This window comes from Augochlora pura, chromosome 11, assembly GCF_028453695.1.
Source record: "Augochlora pura isolate Apur16 chromosome 11, APUR_v2.2.1, whole genome shotgun sequence".
Classification (NCBI taxonomy): domain Eukaryota; kingdom Metazoa; phylum Arthropoda; class Insecta; order Hymenoptera; family Halictidae; genus Augochlora; species Augochlora pura.
In genome coordinates this window covers 6,676,397-6,699,945 of record NC_135782.1, presented here as the reverse complement: position 1 = coordinate 6,699,945, position 23,549 = coordinate 6,676,397, and the positions used below count along the sequence as shown (strand labels likewise).

General features: G+C 38.9%; 5 protein-coding genes and 1 long non-coding RNA gene across 7 annotated transcripts; 3 read left to right on the top strand and 3 right to left on the bottom strand.

The window, feature by feature from the left end:
* Positions 1 to 243: 243 nt before the first annotated feature.
* Positions 244 to 7,985, bottom strand: LOC144476848 (uncharacterized). The gene is made up of 2 exons (XM_078194137.1): positions 7,958 to 7,985; positions 244 to 4,151 (listed from the first exon to the last, which is right to left on the bottom strand). The coding sequence occupies exons 1-2, from the start codon at positions 7,983 to 7,985 to the stop codon at positions 244 to 246; spliced, it is 3,936 nt and encodes a 1,311-aa protein (XP_078050263.1).
* Positions 4,025 to 7,445, top strand: LOC144476849 (uncharacterized). The gene is made up of 4 exons (XR_013495085.1): positions 4,025 to 4,178; positions 5,914 to 6,270; positions 6,998 to 7,222; positions 7,298 to 7,445. It is a non-coding gene; the product is annotated as an uncharacterized LOC144476849 (long non-coding RNA).
* Positions 7,986 to 10,266: 2,281 nt separating the features above from the next.
* On the bottom strand, positions 10,267 to 12,624 carry LOC144476819 (uncharacterized). The gene is made up of 5 exons (XM_078194073.1): positions 12,394 to 12,624; positions 11,745 to 12,146; positions 11,469 to 11,673; positions 11,154 to 11,369; positions 10,267 to 11,077 (listed from the first exon to the last, which is right to left on the bottom strand). Exons 1-5 carry the CDS (start codon positions 12,494 to 12,496, stop codon positions 10,828 to 10,830), a joined length of 1,176 nt encoding a protein of 391 aa, XP_078050199.1. The 5' UTR covers positions 12,497 to 12,624; the 3' UTR covers positions 10,267 to 10,827.
* A 243-nt stretch (positions 12,625 to 12,867) lies between these two features.
* On the top strand, positions 12,868 to 14,281 carry Sgt1 (suppressor of G2 allele of skp1). Its single transcript, XM_078194289.1, has 5 exons — positions 12,868 to 13,027; positions 13,115 to 13,225; positions 13,299 to 13,497; positions 13,590 to 13,789; positions 13,870 to 14,281. Exons 1-5 carry the CDS (start codon positions 12,986 to 12,988, stop codon positions 13,975 to 13,977), a joined length of 660 nt encoding a protein of 219 aa, XP_078050415.1. The 5' UTR covers positions 12,868 to 12,985; the 3' UTR covers positions 13,978 to 14,281.
* On the bottom strand, positions 13,870 to 15,619 carry LOC144476944 (mitochondrial potassium channel). 2 transcript variants are annotated; one of them, XM_078194288.1, is made up of 3 exons: positions 15,199 to 15,619; positions 14,655 to 15,079; positions 14,365 to 14,544 (listed from the first exon to the last, which is right to left on the bottom strand). In XM_078194288.1, exons 1-3 carry the CDS (start codon positions 15,361 to 15,363, stop codon positions 14,508 to 14,510), a joined length of 627 nt encoding a protein of 208 aa, XP_078050414.1. In that variant the 5' UTR covers positions 15,364 to 15,619; the 3' UTR covers positions 14,365 to 14,507. The 2 variants fall into 2 exon arrangements, with proteins under 2 accessions (XP_078050413.1, XP_078050414.1); XM_078194287.1 differs by having other exon boundaries at positions 13,870 to 15,079; positions 15,199 to 15,616.
* Positions 15,620 to 15,692: 73 nt separating this feature from the next.
* Positions 15,693 to 19,680, top strand: LOC144476943 (S1 RNA-binding domain-containing protein 1). Its single transcript, XM_078194286.1, has 2 exons — positions 15,693 to 17,782; positions 17,873 to 19,680. Exons 1-2 carry the CDS (start codon positions 15,842 to 15,844, stop codon positions 18,638 to 18,640), a joined length of 2,709 nt encoding a protein of 902 aa, XP_078050412.1. The 5' UTR covers positions 15,693 to 15,841; the 3' UTR covers positions 18,641 to 19,680.
* Positions 19,681 to 23,549: the final 3,869 nt, after the last annotated feature.

Sequence of the window (23,549 nt, the reverse complement as noted above, 5' to 3'; positions counted from 1 at the left end):
TTTAGTTTCCCTTCTTTTTTTCTTCCTTGCTTTTAAGCGTTCCAATTAGCATTATCCTTTTGTACATCACAAATACTAACGCAACCCTTGTACTCCAAAAATTGTTTATGATGTCTATCAAAACCTTATTTTCTGAGTCAGAGGCTGATAATGCCAAAAGGGACGCTGTGACAACAAAATACTCGAAGCTTAGGTATTCTCATTTAAATAGCATATTTTCTAGTCATTAAACCTATTCCTTCATCAAACAACTGAACCAGTAGACTCCTGAACTTGTGCCTCTGAATTCACTTCACTGGGCTCTCTTCGTTCTAGCCTGTCTACGTCTTCTGTAGGAAACTCGTAAATTGGTTTGAACCCACCAAATAACTGAGGCTTGAAGTTCTCTGGATCGAACTCGTTTTTCTCTGTCTGCGTCTCTTCTGCATTAGAAGTATTTTCAGAAGAGTCGTGATCATCATCCGATTTTCTATTTAGAGTAGGTTCTACGACGACAACGCTCCAGCCATTCTTAGAGGGTGCTTCAGCGCTGACGCTAGCAACGAACGGTGCCATGAAATTTTGCGGAGAAGGTGCCGAACTGGAAGAACTGGATGGTTGTTGAGAAGGCAACAAAACAGGCTTCTGTTCGTTATTATCAACCTTCGAGCTGTCTTCGTCTCGTACATCAACGTCAATACGGTGAGAGGCATGAGCTGTTGGCGTATAGACAAAAGCAATGGGCGTAGAAGATGGCGAAGATGGTAGCCTATGGAGTGTGGCTGAGATGACATCATTCTTTCTTGCAGGGAAAGGAAGGAAGTCTTGTAAGTAGGGTATAACATTTACGCTAGAGTCTTTGTCATCCTTCTCTTCGCTGTTCTCTTTTACAGGTTCTTCTTCTTGGCGCTGATCACTAGGAACCAATATAGGAGTTTCCCTCATTCCATTCGCAAGAATAGAAGGATCAGGGCGCTCTAAGGGATAAGGGAAGTCTGAGACAACTGGTCGTCCACTGAATAAACTATGAATTGGAGGACTCTGTTCTTCATTCATTTCCTGATCTTCGTTGTCCTGGAGGAGCGTTTCTGGTGGAAGAGGTCTGTGAGGACCACGAGTTCCTACGACCACACTTTCATCTTTCTCTCTGGAATCGTCAGGATGTATATTCACTGCAGTATTCACGGGGTATACTACGTAAACCGGAGGCTCGGCCATTGTCTTCCTCGTATCGAACTTCCTTCTGTCTGCCTCCTGATCGGTCACAATCTCGCCCGATTCATCGTTCACGCTTGTAGCACTGGGCGGTAGACTTGACATCTCTGCGTTGTCTTCTTCAAATGTCCCATGTTGTTGAATCATTTGAAGGGTGGCAACATGTGGCGAGTCAGCCGTCCTACGTTTTGGAAACAAAGGCGGTCTGGGTGGCACCTGGGGTGGTTCTTCCGAGTAACGTTCTGATCTTTCCTCCTCTTCCAACCGCAATTTCTGACTGGACAGTCTCTGAAGTGATTTAACCTCCTCCTCCCCTCTAGAGGTGGCTGATACCGCTGGGAGACGAAATCTCATGACCGTGGATTCCGGATCCCTAGGCGGAACGACACTCTCAGATTTTGTGGAAGCTGCACCGGCAACTCTAAGTGCATGAATCGGCGGTGGTGGAGGATTCAGTCTCTGAAGATAAGATGGTGGCGGAGGCAGAGGTCTTCTTGTGGGAGGATGAACCTGCACAGGTTGCCTTACCCTCGTTGGGTAAGATGGTCCAGCCGGAATAGTACCAATAGATTCCGAGCCACGATGTCCATGAGATGTTTTCGCATTAGGTCTGAACTGTGGCAAAATATTTGGCAAGTTGGAGTCAGGATAAGGTCGTCTCCTAATTGCTAGGTCTGAAGGAGGTGGCATCGATGGCTGCTTCCCACGAGGCGGTAATGGTAGCCTTTGCGGTCTTGGATGATCAGGCCTTACTGTACCACCATGATGATAATGATAATAAAACTGGGATGGAGGTCTCGGTCTTTCCGCAGGTGGGGTCAAATTTTCTGAAAGCTGGGGCAAATGTTCTTCGTCGGATGCAGGTAATTCTACTCTGATAGGTTTATTTGTAGTAGGAGAAGATGTAATCTCGTGTACAGTTCCGTCGGCCTCATTTATAACCACGATGTGTTCTTCAACAGGTTGTTTGGGTTCGTCTTTAGGAAAAACAACATAGTTGACATTTTTGTCATCTTTCTTGTCGTCCGCCTGTTCCATGAGCACTGTACTTTTTACAACTGTACCCTGAGTTCTTGATGGTTCCACTTCATTGTTGGTTTTTTGTGGAGCAGAAGGATTTGGTTGTCTCCACGTTTGAGCGGCGTAAATAGGATTATTATCGATTATGGATACCGAAGGTAGCCCAATGCTTCCCTGATGCATTTGTGGCTCGTAATTGCCCTTATCTATTGGTGAACCATATTGGGGTCTGAAGGAAGCGTCTATTCCCGACGAACCACCATAAAGATTCTCTCCAATGGCCGTTCCTAATGAATAGTATCCACCTTCGACATTTTGTCTGTTACCAAGCACAAAAGACACTGTGTCTTGATCAGGCGGTATGACAATGTTACTGGTACTCTCCACCAAGATTCCACCTAAGCCGTTTGGCCTTTGATTAATGATTGGATTTGGCCTGTAGTTTTGATTAATGATAACATTGTCTGCCACGCCTTGCCTCCTATGGTCATTTTCAAAAGTTATTGGGAGCCTAGGATCATTGTCTAAAGGCATCGAAGTCACTGGACGCTGTGGTCGCGGTTGGAATGCCAATGAATTACTTTGGTATGTACTCTCTTGAGGCATTGGCGAAGAAACCGTGAAAATAGAAGATGGTGCCGCTGATGGTGACATAGATGTGCTTGTTGTTGTAATTGTAGTGGTTTCTGGTGTTCCAGCAGTCACTGTCATGTTATGAACAGTTGGCACTGTAGCAGGCAAGGTGCTAGCCGTAACAATTTCATTGGTTGATTCCTTCATCGAACTGTAGTCTTTCATGTCTTCTTCACCGATCTCGTAATCCTCATAATCACCTATATATTCGTCGTGGTGTACAGGAGGTTTCACTTGTGGATCTCTATTATGGGCTATGTTGTTTTGTCCTTGCTGATGATTATTATTAAACATAGAAACCTGTAACTTCTCTATTGGCAGAATGTCTTCATAATCATCCAAGTGATCAATGTATCGCTTAGGAGTAGTAATCGAAGGTTTCCATGTGGTTATCGCGGGTGCTTTTGTAGATGTGGGAACAACGGTGGTTCGTGGCGGGGGTTTTGTAGTAGTAGTGGTAGAAGTGCTAATAGTTGTTGTAGTTATCGTCGGTCTAGGAGTCGTAGTAGTGGTTGTAGTAGTGGTGGTAGTAGTACTAGTAGGAGTAGTAGACGTCGTCGTGGTTCTAGGAGCCATGGTAGTTGTCGATGTAGATGTTTTTGGCACATACGGTTTCCTAGTAGGATAATAGAGGACAGTTTCACCATGATAAGGTTTATGATTGTAGGTGCTGTAACTGTTCGAGCCACTTTGGACCTTGGTGTTTGCATACGAACTGGATATCAGAGGATACTTGTCTTTAGCGTAGACGTCGGACGAATAATGAACAGGGAGATTAAGGAAATCATGAAAATTTGGCGAATAGGGATTGATTTCGTTAGGGCTGACGTCCACCGACTCCTTGTTCTCAATCTTCTTCTTTAAATACGTGGTAGGCTCTTTCGAAAAATCTTTGTTGACCTGTGCGTCATCGTTCGCGTGCTCTTGGTAACGAGTGGTGTAATTTAAAGCTTTCACAGGTGGTGCTTTCTCAAAATCGATCTTGCCGGTGATGGGGTCTTTCTCTAGCGAGAACGGTCTGCCGCCGTTGAAGGCGAAAGGGTACGGAAGGTGATAACGTAAAGGATCTTCTTCGTTCGACGTCGACAGGGCAACGGTGCTCTCTTCTGCGTCGAGATCCAGGTCAAGGTCATCCAGTTGCGACGTTCTTGCCAAAGCCGGAGAAGATTCGATCTCTTCCAGTATAGACTTAGGTGGATTATTGTCCATGTGACCACCCATCAAGTATTCCGATGACGTACCCGCCACGCAGGCTAGGGCCAGCACCAGTGTGCATGAGCTGAACTGCATCCTTCTCCCCATATCTAAAAGATCATCACATAAACAATCAAGTACGTTTCTTATGAAACATATAGCAATTTTTGTGTGTGCAATGCAGTCGGACAACGTAATTAATAATTTTAAGGGAGATGTTGAAATGAAAGAATTATACAATTCTAATACAGTGCTTCGAGATTAATAGGGGAATACTTTTATAATGTAAAAAGTGTTTGCTTTATGCATATAAAAATTGACTTCGGGATCAAATAGCTGGATAATGAATTTAGCTGAATTAATATTAATCTTGATTTTTAATTTACTTCGATATTGTATAAATATTGTAATTATTCGAAGATTCCACGCAAATTCCGTACCGCGCTGAAATGCTCGAATCCTTTATGCTAAGTATTCAGGTGCCGCGTGTTTCTGGGCTACGAGTTTATCATGCGGTGAAGTAAAAGGGGCCGGAAAGGAGTACCGTCCTCCCTTGTGTCCTACATTTAATATATCTGGGCATGGTTTCGAACGTGCATGCGGGATACGTGCACGATTCATGGTACGCCCACCGGATTTGTTGTGTACTGTAAACGCGTCAGCAGCCTTTGAAATCATTTTAAGCTGACGCGAACGATTCTTCTCGCATTCCACAGTCATTATAAATTTTAATGTGATCTGCCTTTTTCTTCCTTAAGATCTTTTTGATAAAAATATTAAAGTGTAGGATTTTGTAAATAAATAATGGTGGGACTGCTATCGCAAGATCGATTTCCACGAAATCGTATTCGTAATTTCGAAACAGGTCGATCCGAGATAATATTTCCAGTTTTCGTATCTGGGACATATTCCTTTCGGATGAATTCTTAATTCAGTATTCCGCGAATCTCCAATGGTTTTTTAGCACCTCATAAACGCTCCGAGATGCAAACGATCCAATTAGCAGTGCGAGAATCCAGCTCGCCGATCGCGTGTAAAACTGAAATCGTCAGTTCCCCCGCAATTACCGTTCATTGTCCGCGGCGTAATTGCCCGGCTTTTAAGGCGTTCAGCTACTGCTCGTAATTAACGGGCTCCCCTGACCGTAGCGAGCCATCTCCACAATGGAATGATAAACAGGGACAAGCTGCTACATCTTTCATCGAGCGGAATCGAGTTCCAACGCGTAACGGGCCCCTGCTGTTCTCTCTTTCCTTCTTCCTCTTCGTCGCGGCGGCCTCTCCTCGCGATTATGCTCTCTCGCGCGGCATTCCAGCAACCTTTTGTCGAGGCACCGCAATCTCGATTGCTGTATTTGGCATTAGCATTTCGTTACTCGCACTTTCGAGCGAGCTTTCGTTGTCACGGCGGAGACAAGACCGTGACACGTATGAGCGGAATTTCCGCTTTGTCATAAGAGTTTCACCGGGTCGTTTTCACGATGAACAATCCGTTTCGACGTAGGAACCTGTCCCGTTCGCACCCGGGATTCGAAATCGAAAGACAAAACGAAGAAGAAACAGGATTGTCATGCTCGGAGCTTGCCCATTATTTTAGATGACGTTGATAATAGCCTCTGCTTGACCTCGAATCATATAGAAAAAAAGATACGTCGATGATTATGGGAGCTGGATCGCGGTAAGCACGGCCGACGCTTGCGGATCGAAGATTCAATTAAACCCTTGATTGACTCACGGAAAACGCTTAGAACTTTCTCGAGAATCGAATACGTACATGACTCGCGGATTTAACTGCACGCTCGCAGAGTTATAGGTAACTGTACAAGTTGTTATCTTATCCCAGTTTCCTTATTTCTGCTATTTTTATTTCCAGCATCCTTCCACCGTCTTCAGGCGATTCAAAACGCGATTGACTTCTCGGAAAGGGGGACGCGACTCGAATGAGGAGTACGACGCGAAGAAATCAACGAATTCGTCAATTATTCAGCACAGCAACGATTCATAATTGTATCCTATTCTTCGGATAATTATACGTCGACTTACATTGCGGCTTGGAAATTGCACGCTGGAAGCTTTCAGTACACGAATACCTCGAACCTAGTGTGTAAAGCGTAGGAAATGCTGACTATTAACGCAGAAGTGAATGATCTAGAGATCATTGATCGAGAAAGGCGAAGAACACGCTGAAGAAGTGCAAGGGAGAAGCAACTGCGAAAGATATTTGACAAACGTAAGCCAACATGTGGTTGCGTGGGCGGGCAGGAAGAAGGATCTGGTACACGTCCATCGACCCGAACGCACGACTCTCTCGGGGTCCATGAAATTGTCCAAGGTCCCTCGCTGTCCGTGACCATAATATTCGCGGCTGGGATGTTCGTGACCGTGACCGCCACGGCGATTCCTAGCTCGGTGACTGGCGCACGAAACAGAAACGATTCAGTTTCGTGTGACGATGCTCGCGCGATGACCCACTTTTGCCACTCGGTTTGGGGGTTTCATCCTCAAGAGCTGTTTCGGGTACAGGGCCATGAATCATTCGCTTTTCCGTGACCAAAGCCACGGACAGAATCCTCGGCGGCCGTGGAATTCTCTCGACCTCCTTCTCCGGAACGACATTCAAATTTTATCAGTTTGCTTTTTTATCGTCGTGCCGGCGCTGTCCCATTTGATGATGCGACACGATTCGACCGCGAATTTATGCATTTTGCAGCGTGCCGATTTGCAAGGAATGTGAAACGAGATTTGAGAAGTTATTTTATAACGAGTGATCCAACTACGAAATTCACGTGCGGATTGATCTTGTATGAAATTTGGCCTGGAATCTCTTAGAGGACCAATTAATGGTCCTTAATAAGTAATAAATCTTTTTCAATTCTTATAAATTAGCTACTCTTGTTGTACTACTGTTTCAAGTGTAAGATGCCACAGATTAATTTCAATTTGCTTTCCTGTTTCAGATTAAAAAGCCCTCTACTCGTTATTCTTACCGGGAAGAGAACAGGAAGATCGGCTGATCGACGGTCACAGTTTTAATAAGCCATTCGGACATTGCTTTCTTTTCTTAACGAAGGGATGCTTGTTGACCGATGCAAATGAGAACAGGCAACCGGTTCCAGATTTCATTTTTAACGTGCTCGGACTCGGTGTTTATTGCGCTTGTTTTTACGCTATTTGACGGAACGGTTCGAGACTTTTAACGCAATGCAAACTCGGCCTAATTATAACGGTACAATAATTGCAGAATATTCTAATTTTAGACTGCTCGGGTGAAGATGGTATCCTGATCGACAGCATTCACGAAGATCGGTATTTGAATCGTTGCAATGAATCTTGGAAGCTCTCGACGCTCGGGAAATCAAACTTACGTATCATTGGCCACGTATCTTCATGCAAAATAAAAGATTCATCGTCTCTTGTACCAAACAATGAAAATGTATTTCTTCTTTTAATGACGTTAGTACAGCAAAAGTAATGCTGCAGTATTTCGAAATTCATTTTTGCTACAAATGCATAAAGATCCGGTTACTGGGTTCAAAGATTTTAACATTGCTCTAAATTGTCCGGTACCAAAAATCTGATATAATATGAACTTACTGTTTAAATTGACTAAATTATCTTTCTGATTCAATACACGATTCTTTTAACATTCCTGATGCAGCGCGATAAAAAGTCACCACTCTCATTATCATCATCGATCCATGGTAGACGATCTAACAATCTAAATAAAGTCAAGATAAGGCTGACATAACAAGAAATCGAATTCCGTACTATTTAAAACTGAGATCGCTTTATCTTCTCGGTCTGATAAAGGAATTAGGTGATCGAGATTAATACTTCACGGTCTGGGATTTTGCAGCAGAGCTCGTTCTCATTTCTCGCGGGACGATTTATCGCCTAAATGATGGAGGACGGATTACCTTGACCGATCGACGGGACCAAAATCATGAACGGTTCTCCAGTCGTCGTTTCCACGACGTGGTCTCGGCAGAATTCTGATCACTCACAGCCCCATGCGAAACTGTCCGCACCCTCGGCTCTTATTTTCTCGCGAGGAAAGATAATCGAACCGCGGCCACCACGAAGACGATTCAGCGTGTGACGTGTCCACGGTGCCCCGTAGCCCTGATAGAAGGTCACACGTCGACTGAGGTGCCTCGGCGACCAGGTGGTAGCAGGAAGACAACGAAGTGACGGTGAGAGGGCGAGGAGGTGGAAGGCCCGCGAACGAAATGGTACAAGAGCAAGAGGAAATTCCGTCGAAAGAAAAACACGTTTCAGGAAGATTCTCCCATCGGCGACGTCACTAACCACGGAATGAAAGTACACCGTTGAATTTTAATAGGATCAATTTCGCGGAAATGAACACCGCATTGGAAAAACTTTCGATGGTCTTTTGCATTGCGTCGGGTCCTCAGTAGGTCGCTAACGCAATCGAACGCGTAATCAAATAAAAAACAAAAAAAAAGACCACTAAAGGGGCGTGTATGAAACCAATGAGGCAACAGTATTTTCCATTTATCGACGGACTTTTGCGAAACGAAAGAAAATGATCTTTTGTTTCAACCAATCTATGGAATGAAAAATCTCTCTGCAAGAATCCCTGGAGGAGGAGTCATCTCTCTGGATAGCCGTATTTGTCTTGAAGAATATCTTTGCGGATGATCAAGATTATTTGCATTAGGACGCGGAATCTCATCCCGTTAAACATGGAAAAGGAACAGGGACAAACTTTCTAAGGTTTCCGCGGAGTATCGATTAGAAAAAGATTGTTCGGTGTGTCGCGGCTATCAATATAATGAGGAAGGAAGAGGCGAGGCGAGATGCTCCGTCGTTTCTCGGCTACCGATGTCGGAGGTGAGAAAGAGAAGGAGTTGTATCTGACTAATGGACAGCACCGAGTCGACAGAACGGTACGTGGAACAGTTAGACGACGACCCACATTGCGGGGAGTCGCTCAGGGCCGGCCAACGTGCCAGTTTCCTCGACCTTACCCTCCGTTAACCACGATAGACGCTCTACGATTAGTCTAAAATCATTTGATCATCGGTCCCAAACCGCCCCCGTCTCTCTTTCCTTTGTAACCGAGCTCTTCGAGCCTCCCAAGCATTATGTGAATACAATTATTGTCTCTGTTTTGCTTTCTCTTCGTGGTCCCATTACTATTCTTGCAGCGTCCCCACTTCCTTACACTCGCGTGAGCTCGATCTAATCTTTAGCTTCTTTTTCGTTTTTGTCCCGTAAATTGATTCCTCACGCTTCGCAAAGAAATTTGCGTGCGGATACCGGTCCGTTTACAACTTACATTTATAAATGCAGCAGTGTAAAAAGATTGACTACTTTATATATTTTCTTCGGTGAACAAGACCGCGTATTTTTGTATTTCAACGTCTAAACATACGTAAGTTGGCCTTTCAGTGCTAAAAATTATGCATCTTTTACTTTTTCAATGTATAGAAGTAACATCTTTTTATATTTCGATGCTCAAAAGTACGCATATTTGGTTTGCCCGCATTCAAAAAGATTTAAAGTGTCAAAAGGAAACCTTGCGTACTTGAGAGCACTGGATAGCCCAAGAAGTTCAAATGCACACCATGAATCCGTTTTGATCCTTGGTAACATGGAACTCAAGAGCTCGAAACTCTGCAACCAAGGAACCAAACTTGTTAAATCTTTGCAAATCATAAGTTATTGTATTAGCACACCGAAAACACGGTTCGAACATAAAGTGATATTTTTCTGCTTTAATTTAAACTCACAATAGATCGAAAGTTCTCACGAAAAATGATCTTTTCAATACTGTTCAATTCATGCAGTAATATGCATTTACTGAACATGCATTTCTATCATAGAATTCAAATTTGCCACGCTTCGTTTAGGTGGCCCTACAGCGCCATTACAGTGTAGTAGCAAAACGCTCAAACTGCAAGCCAAATTGAAGATCTTTAAATAAATAAATTACTTAATTAAAATATTTACATTCAACACTTGTAATGTAATTAAACTTTTTAAATTAAATTATGAAACTAATGTATAAATTATTTCAATTTGATAAACACGTGTTCTCTTTAAGAAGGTTTGTTATAAATTAAATAATTCGTTGATATGAAAAAAATAACAATTGAATAAATATTTACAAGGTAGCAATAATTTAATCATTAATTTAATCAATATGTTAAAAAATTTTGATAAAATAGAAAACATCTATTATCTACATTCGCCAAAGTGTTCGCTTTTCTGTCGGTATCATTTAGCTAATAGTTTGAGAGTTTTGCCACTATGTGTATAGTAAACGTATCTCATTGTATGAATTAAATATTATTGGAAAGATCATGTTTCGTGAGAACTTTCGATCTATTATGAGCTTCAATTAAAGCTGGTAAACAGCACAGTTCAAGCAAAGAGAGGAAACGAGATACTTTACGCTAGGTTTTCGGCGCATCAGATGTGTAAGATACAATTTTAGGCATTCAGATTTATATTTTGAGCAGTTCCAATTACTCCGTACATAGATTAAAAATTATAGTGTTTCATAAAATAGATATAATATTTAACATTTGTACATGCAAGTATTGAATTGAGTCATACACGAGATCCTGTTATTCTTATATTAATTTCAATTATGTTTGATACACGCATACTTTCCGCTATTATTGCCATTTATTTCTCAACTCTTCTTAATATAAAGCACACTAGTATGGCTCAATTCTCTCGCGATATTAAAAAGTGTTTTAATACTTAAATATATTTTATTTGTACAAATATTTCCAAGATAATACTTCCAGTAAATCTATTTCCTTTTGATTCTTTTTAAAGCAGCTGCCGGTGGTGGCAAAGGAACTTTTAAAGTAACAATCTTCCTGTCTTCTTTGGTTGGCATAGCGCCAACGATTCTGGCAAGGTCTATTAATTTTTTCAAACCAATCTTATGACTAAATGTTGTTGCAAGTAATTCTACATCTAATATAAAATTACAAATCGTTAAAGCTATAATCATACAGTGTATCATTGCTTTATCTTTGACACTGGTTGGTCTTAATCTGTAAATCATTTCATTATTTAAATTAATTATGCAGGTCGAATTTCTTCTAATACGTTTACATTTCATATGCCTACCTTCCATTTGCGCTTTGCACACTATATGCGTCTATTACGTGCAAATTCACCTCTTGTGAGGCTTTACAGACTTCAATACCTCGTTTTTTACCATCTTTCATGGGCATATTTAACCATGATGCAACTGATTGTATATAAAGCAGTAAAGCTGCCTTTTTGGTCTTGTCTGGGTCTGTCTGCAAGAATTTTACTGTCCTTTGGAAGAATTTTGACCGTCTAAATGTAACACAAAATTATAGTTTATATGAAATAAAATCACTGCATTAAAACATATACAATATGTACATACATATCAATGTATGATAATAAACGTACCCTTCTAAACTGTTAGATTCATCATTCAGAATTTCTGTAGCTTCATCATAAAGAGTTTCTAATTTTTCCTGTGGTATGATATCATATACATTATAAACTTCTTTTACATTAGTTGCTTCTCTATTACATTTTGGCAAAGTAGTATTTGTTATGTATTCATCATTTGGTAATTGCACTGACAAATCAGTTCTGTCAATCTTCACATCTATGAAAAAGGTTTATGCGTAAATCATGATCTGTTAACTTAATAAATACAACATTGAAATATGTGATTACCGATTACTGTCTGCTCCAATTGCTCTTTAACAAAGTCAACATTTACTTTCATTTTCTCCAATTGTTCTGTTCTTCGTTTCACCTTCTTTGAACCAAATTGTTTATTTAACATAGTAACTTTTTCAACAGTTGTGGTTGAACCATTATCTATCACTGGTTTTTCTAATACTGGAGTCATCTGCCATCGTTCAACATGGACCATTCGAACTTTACCTGTCTTTTTGTTATGGAGAACAAGCATGGTGCGCATCAAATCTTGACTCGTGTTAGGCTTATAACCTCTATAAACAATTTGTCCATTTGAAAGAGCCAATGTTCTACGACTTTTCTGGGGATCGTAGAATAGTCCACAATCCATTTTCTTAGCCTCCTCATCTTTGAGTTCTCCATTTTGAAAATGAACTGAAAAAAGTTATTATCGATAAACTTTGGCCGAATACAAATTTGGACAACGTGTGATGACAAATTCATGAAGTTGTTCCTTTAATATCAGAATAACTATACAGAAACAATTGAGAATTGCGAGGAAAGTACGTATAAATTACTAAAGAATTATGTTCTTATCGAATATCAATTATATGTCATAGAAAGGGAACTGACTACTTGTCTTAAATATAAAGTATTTCTTGTAAGATTATTTGCATGATACCAATAATAGGTTGAACTTTGTCCGGATCTACAATTACTTCTTCAATATCCGCTTCGATCTTTATTTTCTCCGAAAACTCTTCGCACATATTTTCTCTTTTCATTCAGCACAATAGAATTACATTCAAAACACCATTCAAAATTTCCAAACATTCGATTCAAAGATCCCCAAAGGTCTTCCTTAATTCGAGTATAACCGGAAGTTGGCGAATTCTCAATTACTATAACGGAAATGGAGTATTTTCATTGAATTTCTAAACAGCTTTTAATGATATGAATCACGTACATATATGCGATATTCTAAAACATAGATGCAGTTAATAATGATTAGGATATGTTCTAGAAGTTTCGACGATGTTTCTTGATCTCCACTATATTATAAATATAGTCACAAAAAGTCCTCGTTTCTCCAGAGATACATAAGATAATTTGAAGCGTATCTTATCTGAGAACTCGGCGCGGGGTCACTTGTTACTTTGTTACGTTCCTGATGTATGTGACATGAGCTTTCGAGAACTCTCGGCATCGCGAATCATTTTTGTGTCAGATTTTTGAATGATTTGAGCTTTGTTAATCACACAGGGAACGGTGCAATGGCTAGTGAAGAAAGTTCTACGCAAAACGATAATAATGCAGTAAGTTTTACAACTGAAATATTGCGAACGATAACAATCGTTAAATAGCATCCTACTATTGGATGAAAACATTTTTTATTTTTACAGGAGATAGCTCGCAAAATAAGATATGATTGGTATCAAACGGAGACACATGTCATTGTCATGATTCTTGCAAAAAATACACGAAACGTTAATGTTGATATGAAAGAAAATAGCGTATGTATCTTATTTCATAATACAAACATACTAATTATGTAAATAATCTCTTAATTATTGTATTCGTTCTTAGTTGCGTGTATCAGCTTCACTCCCACAAAGTGATTACAATTTGGAGTTAGATTTAGCACATCCTGTAATACCTGAGCAATGTACGTTTAAAGTAAGTCCATCGAAAATAGAAATCAAATTGAAGAAAGAATCTGGGATTACATGGGCTACCTTAATAGGAGAACCAGTAGTAGAGGCTAAGGTACAGCCTATACCTCAAGGTAAACTAGCTTGCATTTATATGGTCTGTTTTAAACTTGGAACTTTAAACAAAATTTTGATTTTCAACACAAAAATAATATGTTGGTTTTAGAAATTTTACAAGCGGGAGCTCAACCACTAAAGTATCCCAGTTCATGTACAAAAGCTCGAGATTGGGATAAATTAGAAAAAGAGATTGAAAAACAAGAGGCACAAGAAAAGAATGTAGGGGAAGCAGCTGTAAACGCTTTGTTCCAACAGATATATAATGAAGGCTCTGATGAAGTTAGGCGAGCAATGAATAAATCTTTTGTAAGTATTTGTCTGAGACCAATTTACAAAAGTATAACTGCATTTCATGTAAAATATTTAAATTACGATTTTTATTGCAGCAAGAATCTGGTGGTACAGTACTGAGTACTAATTGGTCGAATGTAGGAAAAGGAAAAGTTGAAAGGAAACTTCCAGATGGAATGGAATGGAAACCTTGGAAAACATAATACAGTCAATATATCGGATATTTAAATTGCTTATTATTTGACCAAATTCATTCTTAATTCATTTTTAATAAAATTATTTCCTAAATTTTTAAAATACTCGACAAAACTCAATAGTTTACTTCTTCGTTATTATGATTTATACTATCAAGTTAATTAATCAGTTAAATGATTATTCCTAGCTAATAGTTATCTTATATTTGTTTAGTTTATTAAATACATTGGCATAGTTTTCTGAATAAGTGTAACTTTTGTGTCATGTACAAAGCACAAAATATTACATATAATAAATGCAACTAAATCACCATGTAATGTTTTATGTTCTCTACATTTTTGTAATGTATCAAAAAAGAAATCATGACAAATGAAGTAGCTAGTTTCGTACAAAAAGGATATATGTTATAATAAAACCTAAGCCAAGTAGTGCTGTATGTAGTGCCCATCCATTTTGTGAAGGTCGGTCTGGTTCCAAGTTTTCGACCTTATTATGAAGTTCTATATTATCATTAATTATCCGAAGTTTCGTGTTCATATTACTTTCTATAGACTCTAGACCCGTGTTTATAGCATCTACGATATTTTTAATTTTCTGATTATTGTAGATCTTTGAACCAATTAATGATATAATTGCTACTGCAGCTGATACAATGATAGACACATATTTGTACTTTTGAGCATACATTGTTTGGGTATCATGATACTCTTTGATAGCTGTTGCTAGTTGTGTAAAGTGATCCTTTTCTTCTTTATCTAATAAATCAAGTTCTGATGTAATTGTTGCTTGATCTTGAAGATGTTTATTTTCTATTATAGTTAATTGTACATATCTTGGATCGTCCCTTTTGGTATTTATAAGATCTGAGTATAGATCTTTTAATTTATCATTTATTATTTTTGCATGCCGATTAAGATTTCTTCTTTCATCTTGGCATTTAAATAATTTATCTTGAGCTACAATTACTTGATGTTTAGCCATTTCGACTGTATCTAAGCCCATTAATTGTTGATACCATTGCCACCATTTTGCAACTTTTTTTGGTAATGGACTTGGTTCTAGTTTTGCTACACTTAAATTTTGCATGAACATAATGTCACTATTCACTTGCTGAAATCAATAACAAAAGTTTTATCATTATATCTTTTAAATAAAATTCTACCAAATTTTAACATTTCAATGTACCTTTTCAATAAAATAAAATAAAAAATAATATAATTGTAATATACCTTTGCAATAACACCATATTTCGCAGTAATAGTATTTTGCATGTTACTCAATTTTGCTTGTACTTTTTCTGAAGCATTATTAATTGTCTTTCCCTTATCAATTAAAAGATATTTGTTTACTTTGCTAGATATACCTTTCAGTAGCGATTGAAGTTTTGCTGACATTGCATGTAAACTTTTTTAAAATAGTTTAAGACAGTGTGGATATTATTATATACCATTGACACTAATTTATATACAGTAGTACATGCATTTTACACTGGTAGATAATATTATAAAGATGTCTTCTGTTACTTTATAATATCTTTTTATCTCTCTTATCAAAGACTAAAAATCATTTGTTACTAATCAATTACAATTTAATACAATATAAACTACAGGTAAAATATGTACAATACAATATCCATGATACGATTGAAAATAATATGAAGGCACGTTCTCAATGATTTCTCATTTCGGTGACGTAAGTTTGTTAGGTTTGGTTAGAAATTTAGAAGTACAAGCGATTGTTGTCATCTGTGACGTCGAATTCACAGTTACATATCCTTCTGCTGGTTTCTTGGCAAATTAGCCCAAATACAAATGATTTAACAATAAATATCTCGACATAATTTAATACTACTGTTTTTATAAAGCATACACAATGAAAAGATCTTTACGTGTAAGATCTGAAACAAAACCAATAATTGTTGTAAGTGATTCTGAAGATGAAGTAGAATATATCTCTAGCGAGGATGAATATATTCCCGACAAGAAAATAAAAAAAACAAATCCAGAGAAAAAAGTAGCAGAATCTACAAATATTTCCACTGCCAAAAAGCGAAAGGCTAATAGTCTTGCACAGTCCAAAAAGAGTGGGAGAATAAGAACAGAGACAAAAAGTAAACAAGCAAAAACTAAAACTGTTACCCATTCTGATGATGATGTTTTATTAGATTCAGAGGAAGAGGAAGAGCAAAGTTATGATGATAAAAATAAAAAAAGGAAAGGTGTTCGTAAAGGGAACACTAAAATTGGAAGTAATGATAAAGAAAACATCGAAACGCAAAGTGTTGATAAGACAAGTTCTAAAGATTCTCTGAAAACTGAGTTACTGTCAAAATTTAATTCTGTACAATGTAAAGACTGGACAGATGTAGATTATGTGAGCGAGGTAAATAATATTGATAGGCATGTAGCAAACAATGTGGTAAATCTTCTAAAAGAAGACAATACAATACCTTTTATTGCAAGATATAGAAGAAACATGACTGGTGGTATGGAAGCCGATAAATTACGGGCATTGAAAGAGAGTTTTGATCAGGCTACAGCAATCAAACAACGAGCTCAGAGCATTCTAAAGCTTATTGACAAATCAGGACAATGGACGCCCAATGTGCATGCTGCTGTTACATCCACTAAATGTTTGGATGACTTAGAATACATATATTCCCTCTTTAAGACTTCATCAACAAGATCCTTGGCAGAAAGAGCCAAGAAAGTTGGATTGGAACCCATAAGTATTGCTGTGTTACATGGTCAACCATTACCTGATTTTTCTACACTTGTTGATGCTAAGAAAGAAGGTTTGAAAACAGAGACCCAGGTTTCAGAAGGTATTATTCACATAATAGGAGATATAATCAACAAGGATAAATGCATATTTGATAAAGTCAAAGAACTACAAACTGAAAGCATTATAAAAATACAAACTACTGCATGTAAAGCCAATAAGTCTGATACCAAAGAGAAAGATGTAGATAGAAAGTATGAAATGTATTATGATTTTAATGCTAATACAAGAACGATTAAACCTCATCAGATTTTAGCTATTTACAGGGCAGAAGCACAAAAGATTATCACAGTAAAATTTATATTACCCGATTTTTTTCCAAATGCATTTAAGTCATTCTGTTGTAAACAATACAGAGATGCTATGCAAGCATCCAAATGCCATAGTAATATAATGCATGAAGGTATTACTTATGCTTTTACAAAATTTATAAAGCCTTTGGTTGTCCGTCGAGTCAGGAATGAGTTAAAGAAACAAGCAGAAACTGCATCCATTGAAGTATTCGCAGTTAATGTCAAACAGTTGCTTCTCACTTCACCTGTTCGAGGAAAAATTATACTTGGAGTAGATCCTGGATTTGTTCATGGCTGCAAGCTTGCAGTCATTTCTGAACAAGGGAAAGTGCTCGATGTGGGTGTAATTTATCCACATAAAAAAGGAGCAAACTACATGGCAGAATCTGTTAGTGTTCTAATGAAATTGATAAACAAATATAAATGTACAATATTAGCATTGGGCAATGCTACAGCTTGTAGAGAAACGGAACAATTTTTGAATGGATTAATTAAATCCGAAGCATTAAATATTTCTTATGCAATTGTTGATGAAGCAGGCGCATCAATATACAGTTGTAGCACAGAAGCAAAGTCTGAGTTTCCAGATCTCGATACTAATATAATTTCTGCTGTTTCCATAGCAAGACGGTTACAAGACCCACTTGCCGAATTGGTAAAGGTAGAACCTAAGCATTTGGGTGTGGGAATGTATCAACATGACTTACCAGAGAAGCAACTATCAGCAACATTGAATGAAGTGAGTACGAATTTCTATTTAATCTGTGCTAATCAAGCGATTATTTTATGAAATAAAGAAAAATGATGAAAATGGTACAAATTATTACAGGTAGTTTCAGAGGCTGTGAGTTTTGTAGGAGTAGATGTGAACACGGCATCCCAATGCCTTTTAAAAAGGGTTGCCGGTTTAAATGTATCTAGGGCAAACAATATCATACAATGGCGAAGTGAATTCGGGCCATTCAAGAATAGACAACAGATATTGGAGGTGAAAGGTATTGGTGGCAAAACTTTTGAACAGTGTGCTGGATTTATCAGAATACTGCCAGAAACATCAGCGACCGACGTATCAGTGAAAAGCAAGAGAGCTAAAAAATACAATTCCAATTTGTTAGATCAAACTTGGATTCACCCAGAGTCATATGATATAGCCGAACGATTTTTAAAATATTGTAATTGTAACATAGAGGATCTTGGTAGCGCCGCATTCATCGACAGAGTAATGTCTTGCGCTAAAGAGAATTGTGCCGCTTTGGCACAGAAGCTCAACACAGATGAGACGACGATGGAAATCATCGTTAAAGGATTATCTATGAAAAAAGACGAAGATATAAGACTGAAGAATAGTAGTCCTCTGTTCAAAAATAGTATGCTTAGCATAAACGATATAAGTAGTGGAACATTGTTAACCGGAGCAGTTAGAAACGTCACTCATTTTGGGGCGTTTGTGGATGTAGGTGTTGGCAGAGATGGTCTCATACCACTGAAATATATGAAAAATTGCACACTTTTTATAGGTCAACGCGTGGAAGTTAAAGTCCTTACAGTGGAAGTTAACCGAAACAGAATTAGTTTGGAGCTAATTCGCGTATTATAATAAGTTTCTATACATATGTTTATAGATCTAATATGTATGATTACATATACGTCACAAAATATATTTATTTTTTTATGTATTATAGAAGCTACATTGTCTGTAGCAGTTTGAAGCTCGATGTAACCATAATTTTGTAGGATTGATATGTTACGGTGGATGGATAATGCCGTGTGTGTACGTCTGTAATTTACTACATCCCCTAGTAGAGTAAAGATCTTCCGTGAACTCTATGAATAAACATAAGTGCTGAACGTATTACACATCCGACCAGCATTTGCATATTTCACGCGCCACACGGCGCAGAGTTAACGACTAACAATAAATTGTTCCTCGTCATTGGCGCGCGCGCTGACCTGGAATTAATCATATCGTCAAATTATAAACGTTCGTTCATGCTCGGTTTTTATCACGTTCGTTATATCATTTGAACATTCGTTTCAGTTCGTTGCATGCGATAATTAATACTAATTATATTGTTTCGAAAAATTCACCGAAACGGGGAGCAAAGCGTATTGCCGAATATTTTAACAGCTCGAGCACGTACGAAAAAAAATAAAGAACGGACGAAAGTATGATGAGTTTGCCTTGAGTAGAATCATTAAAATTTGCAACACGCTGCAGAGTTCCCGCCTTCTCTGAATGGATGTCGCCAATTATACTCGTATGATTACCAGTCCGATTTCAAGTGCATGTACACATATTGCAAGCCCCAATTTCCACTTAATATTCTCGCTTATGCATTCCGGCTGTGAACCGTGCCATTTAGAAGACGGTTCGCTGGTCGGAATAGATGGTGGAAATGGTATCATTGCGAGCGCGCGACGCCGGTTATTAAGATTTTATCATCTTCGTGTACACCGCCCAACGTAAGCTTCGTTCGATCAAGCATTTACGTTTTTTTTACTTCATTTTTGTAAAATCCGTCCTGTCGATAGCTGTATTGATTACTAGATACAGAATACTTCCACTGAGTTTATTTCGATACTTCCTACGGAAGAGTTTTACAAATGTACGTGTAACACGAAACTTTCAAAAAATTGTATTTCTTATAGATAGAATCAACAATTTTATTTGAGTAAAGTTTTAACTTAATTCGAAGATATATACAATAAAAAATTATAGAAGGTTTTCCCTGCGTCGGACTAAGTTTTTAAATAATTCAATTTAATGGAAATGAAATTTTCAAGTTCAAGGATTTTCCTACTGCCACCGTAACATCTGTAGAAATGATTCTCGTGTGGATTCCTCAAGATACATATATCTTTTTATAGCTTAGTAAACATTTAAACATGTCTAAACGATGTTTATGTAGTATTTGCTTAGAGCGTCAATGATAATTTAGAAAGTGAATTTATCAAAGAAAAATAAACTTCGAGCTCTGAGAGGGGAACCATTTATTGAACACGGTGGATCGAACGGTAAATTTCGCATACGGTTGCTGCAGAATAAATAGGACAGTTGTTCAAGAAGATGTGGAATCTATTCGGTAAGGTAGAAACTTTTAAAGACGAATTCTGATCACGTTCCACAGTGTTTCTCCCCGGGGATGGAATTCGAGGTTGTTCAAAGGTCAGGCGTTACTCTGCATCGGATACTGCAGCAAAAATATTAAGGCACCATCTCTCAAACTTTCTTCCCTTAACAAATTCTCAGAATGATGCGTCAACGCGTTTCGTTGCTAATTCAATGTGTCTGCCGTGATAATTTCCGGCGTATCTTCATCCCGACAGTACATAAATTTGTTTTCTCAAACCTCTCAAACAGCAATTCTTTAATTATTTTGTTTGAAATGGGAGTAATTGTTTTCGTCGTTCTTTCTCAACTAAGTCTGAAGATGTCTAGCTTTAAGTGTAAAGATTTCCATGAAGACGCACTTCAAGAATCTTTACTAATTATTACAAAATGTATTTCCAAGCAAAACCAAATATTTTCTCGGTTAATTGCAAGACATTCATTCACCGCATAGAGATATATTTGCCGCATTGATTTACTGCACAGACCATATGTTTTAGTTCTTAACCATTGTAACAGGTCTCAACAATCATCGTTACCGCAGTTCAGTATTCTACCTGCTCTGCCACGGACGCATTAAATCAGCGATCGCCATTCTAAAAGTATTTCGCGTTTTTACGGATTCGGACCGTTTCCGCTTTCTATCCGGCCAGCAGGACCACCCATGGTATTCCCAGCGACTCGTCGGACAATGGCTCGCCCGCGGGATCGGTTGCAATCCGGCCGGCTCTATCCACCTTGTCGAAGAGCCTGAAAACATTTATACTTGAATGCGGTAAAAGTTGCACGGTCGGCCTTGGATCCCCTATACGGTGAGTCAGAGAGTCGGAGATGATCGAGTAGATAAGGCTGATGAATCGGCTTTGCCCAGATGCCGTGAAACAAAAGCGTCGGGATACCAGGCCCCCGCGCCTTTTCCAGCGGAGTCAAGGAGAGAGGCCAGGGGAACGGGATTGCATAGCGAAGTCACGTGGAAATCTCCTGGGTGCGATAATGGGACGAGTATGTGCGGCCGGTATTAGGCCGCTTTGAAATATTTAACAAATTCAATCTTCCCACTACCTGTCGGTGTCGCGGTCGAAGGGGGGGGGGGGGGGGGTGACTCCTTGGCAAAACGCCACCGCGTTAATACTTTCCCGAACCCGGTCCTCCTTGTTGCGGTAATGCAACTATAACTTCTCGTCGCCCATGTTTAGCACCGGTTTTAGCACGAGTTAGCGAGCCCGCCGCCCCTCCTTTACGAGAGGGTCTGTCGATGCTTCATTCGGAATTTAGCGGCTGTTATAGTCGGCATCCTGACGACTACGTCGGGTAGTCGATGGGGGTTGCGAAGATCCTGGATTGCTTCGACTTTGCAGTTCGCTGCGGTCTAGCTCATGTTGATATGGAGGTCCTGGAAAAATATCTGAATATGAACACTTTCAAGTGTGATATATGGAAGGATATTTATAAAATTTAAATGATATTAATATATTATATAGGGTGATATAATTTTTTGAAATGCCACTTCAAAATTGAAGGATTATTCGATTAAAAAACAAATATCTCGCTTTGCGAAATAGACGGACGACAATAAGCGATCGCGCTTTCCTCGTCTTTTTTCCCCGCGCGCGGCAGAACTCGCGGAGCCGTCGCGTGGCAATCTGTCTTCGTGGAGCGGGGATGACGGTGGGTCGCGTCGTGGCTTTTTAATTTGTCGATAGAAAAGCCGACGGAAGAAAAGTGCCGAGATTTTTCTCGTTGCAGCGTGCGCGGCGCGCCGCGAACAATGGGAACAAAGCTGAAAATGTTCCGCGGACAGGAGTTTCCGCGCGCACGGTAACGCGGGGGGTCGCGTTGTTGCACGGTACATATGTACGTGCATCCGTACGGGACACGTACGAAATCACGTGTGGTTGAGCTTTGAGGACGCGGCGTGCCCGGCCCCGGCTTTATTTCGTTATTGTATTCCCGTAGACCGGGATCATTTCCCCGAAAAACAGAAGATTTCGTACCGGGGCCACGCTGAAAGTTTTAGCAAGCAATCTGCCGGGCTGTATGCTTTCCTATCGGGGAAACTCCGAAAGCCGGCTCCATTCCGGCGGTCCGTCCGTTGTCTCTCGAATCTCGGATAAATTTTGCACGAGACGTGTGTAGTCCGCGGCTCAAGTAGGACCCCGTTCGGCCGACTTTAACCGTGCTGCTCCTTTTTCTAGCTTCTTCCCGTCCTCGCCCCTCCGCTTCTTCTTCTTCCGCCATCTCCCGGCCACTGGAACACGCGTCTATTTCGGGTGTTAACCCTTTGCGGACAATTGCTTTTTCGATCAAGTGAGGTGGCAGGACGCGGCGATTTTCTCAAATGTGATTTCGAGTGTCTTGTATAAAAATTATTTTAATTTATGTATGATACAAATATCATTTATATACGATTGTATACAACTATATACAATTATATCATTTACATACAATTATCTTATTTTTTATATAATACAAATATAATTTATATACAATTGTATGCAATTATATAATTTATATACAATTATCTTATTTTGTAAATATTACAAATACAATTTATATGCAATTATATACGATTGTATAATTTATACACAATTATCTTAATTTGTATATAATGCAAATATTGACTGGACATTTTGGCTAGTAAATCTCTTTTTAACTCTTTTTACCTCTTGTTTAACTCTTTGCGGATATCTTATACTCGCATTATAAAATAGAATTTCTTCTTTTTGGTATAAAATCAATATTTCTGTAGACATTTCTAATTTACCCCTTCAGAGACGTATCGGTAAAATATGAATCTCTAGTGATCGTTCTTAGACAACAGGACACTCGTTATAGGACCTCTAATGTGATCGCACAATTCAATATCAAGTTGAAATCCATAACATTTTTCGAAACGTCTGTTTCTCGGTGTCTCCAGGCATTTTTCAATCAATTTGGCGCCATTGGTAGCTTCCAAACCTGTGGTCCGCGAATAAAAGTGCGCACATCACAGATTGCCGTGTCGCGCCGAGGGGCACTGCCCCTGGTTGCATCGAAAGTGAGAGCAACAAATCGACACCCACTCGTGCCACACTGTACACAAAAAGCAGGATAGACACTCCTCTGTTCGAGTGTCCATTGATTTTGAAAAACCTGATATTTCCAAACGCAAACTGTCGTGTCTCCCTTAAATGACATCACTCGTACATCGTATCGAAATTGTGGGAGACATTAAATACGTTTTATATCATTCATTTCACAGAATCTGCAGAGTATTGTGCTTAATTTTTTTTAATATTTCAATGAGAATTGGAGAATTGAAATTTTATATAATAGTTGGAATTAATCTGTAATTAATCTGTAGGTATGATGAAATAGTATATAGTACTTTAATTATTATTAGACTTTGCATCTTCAC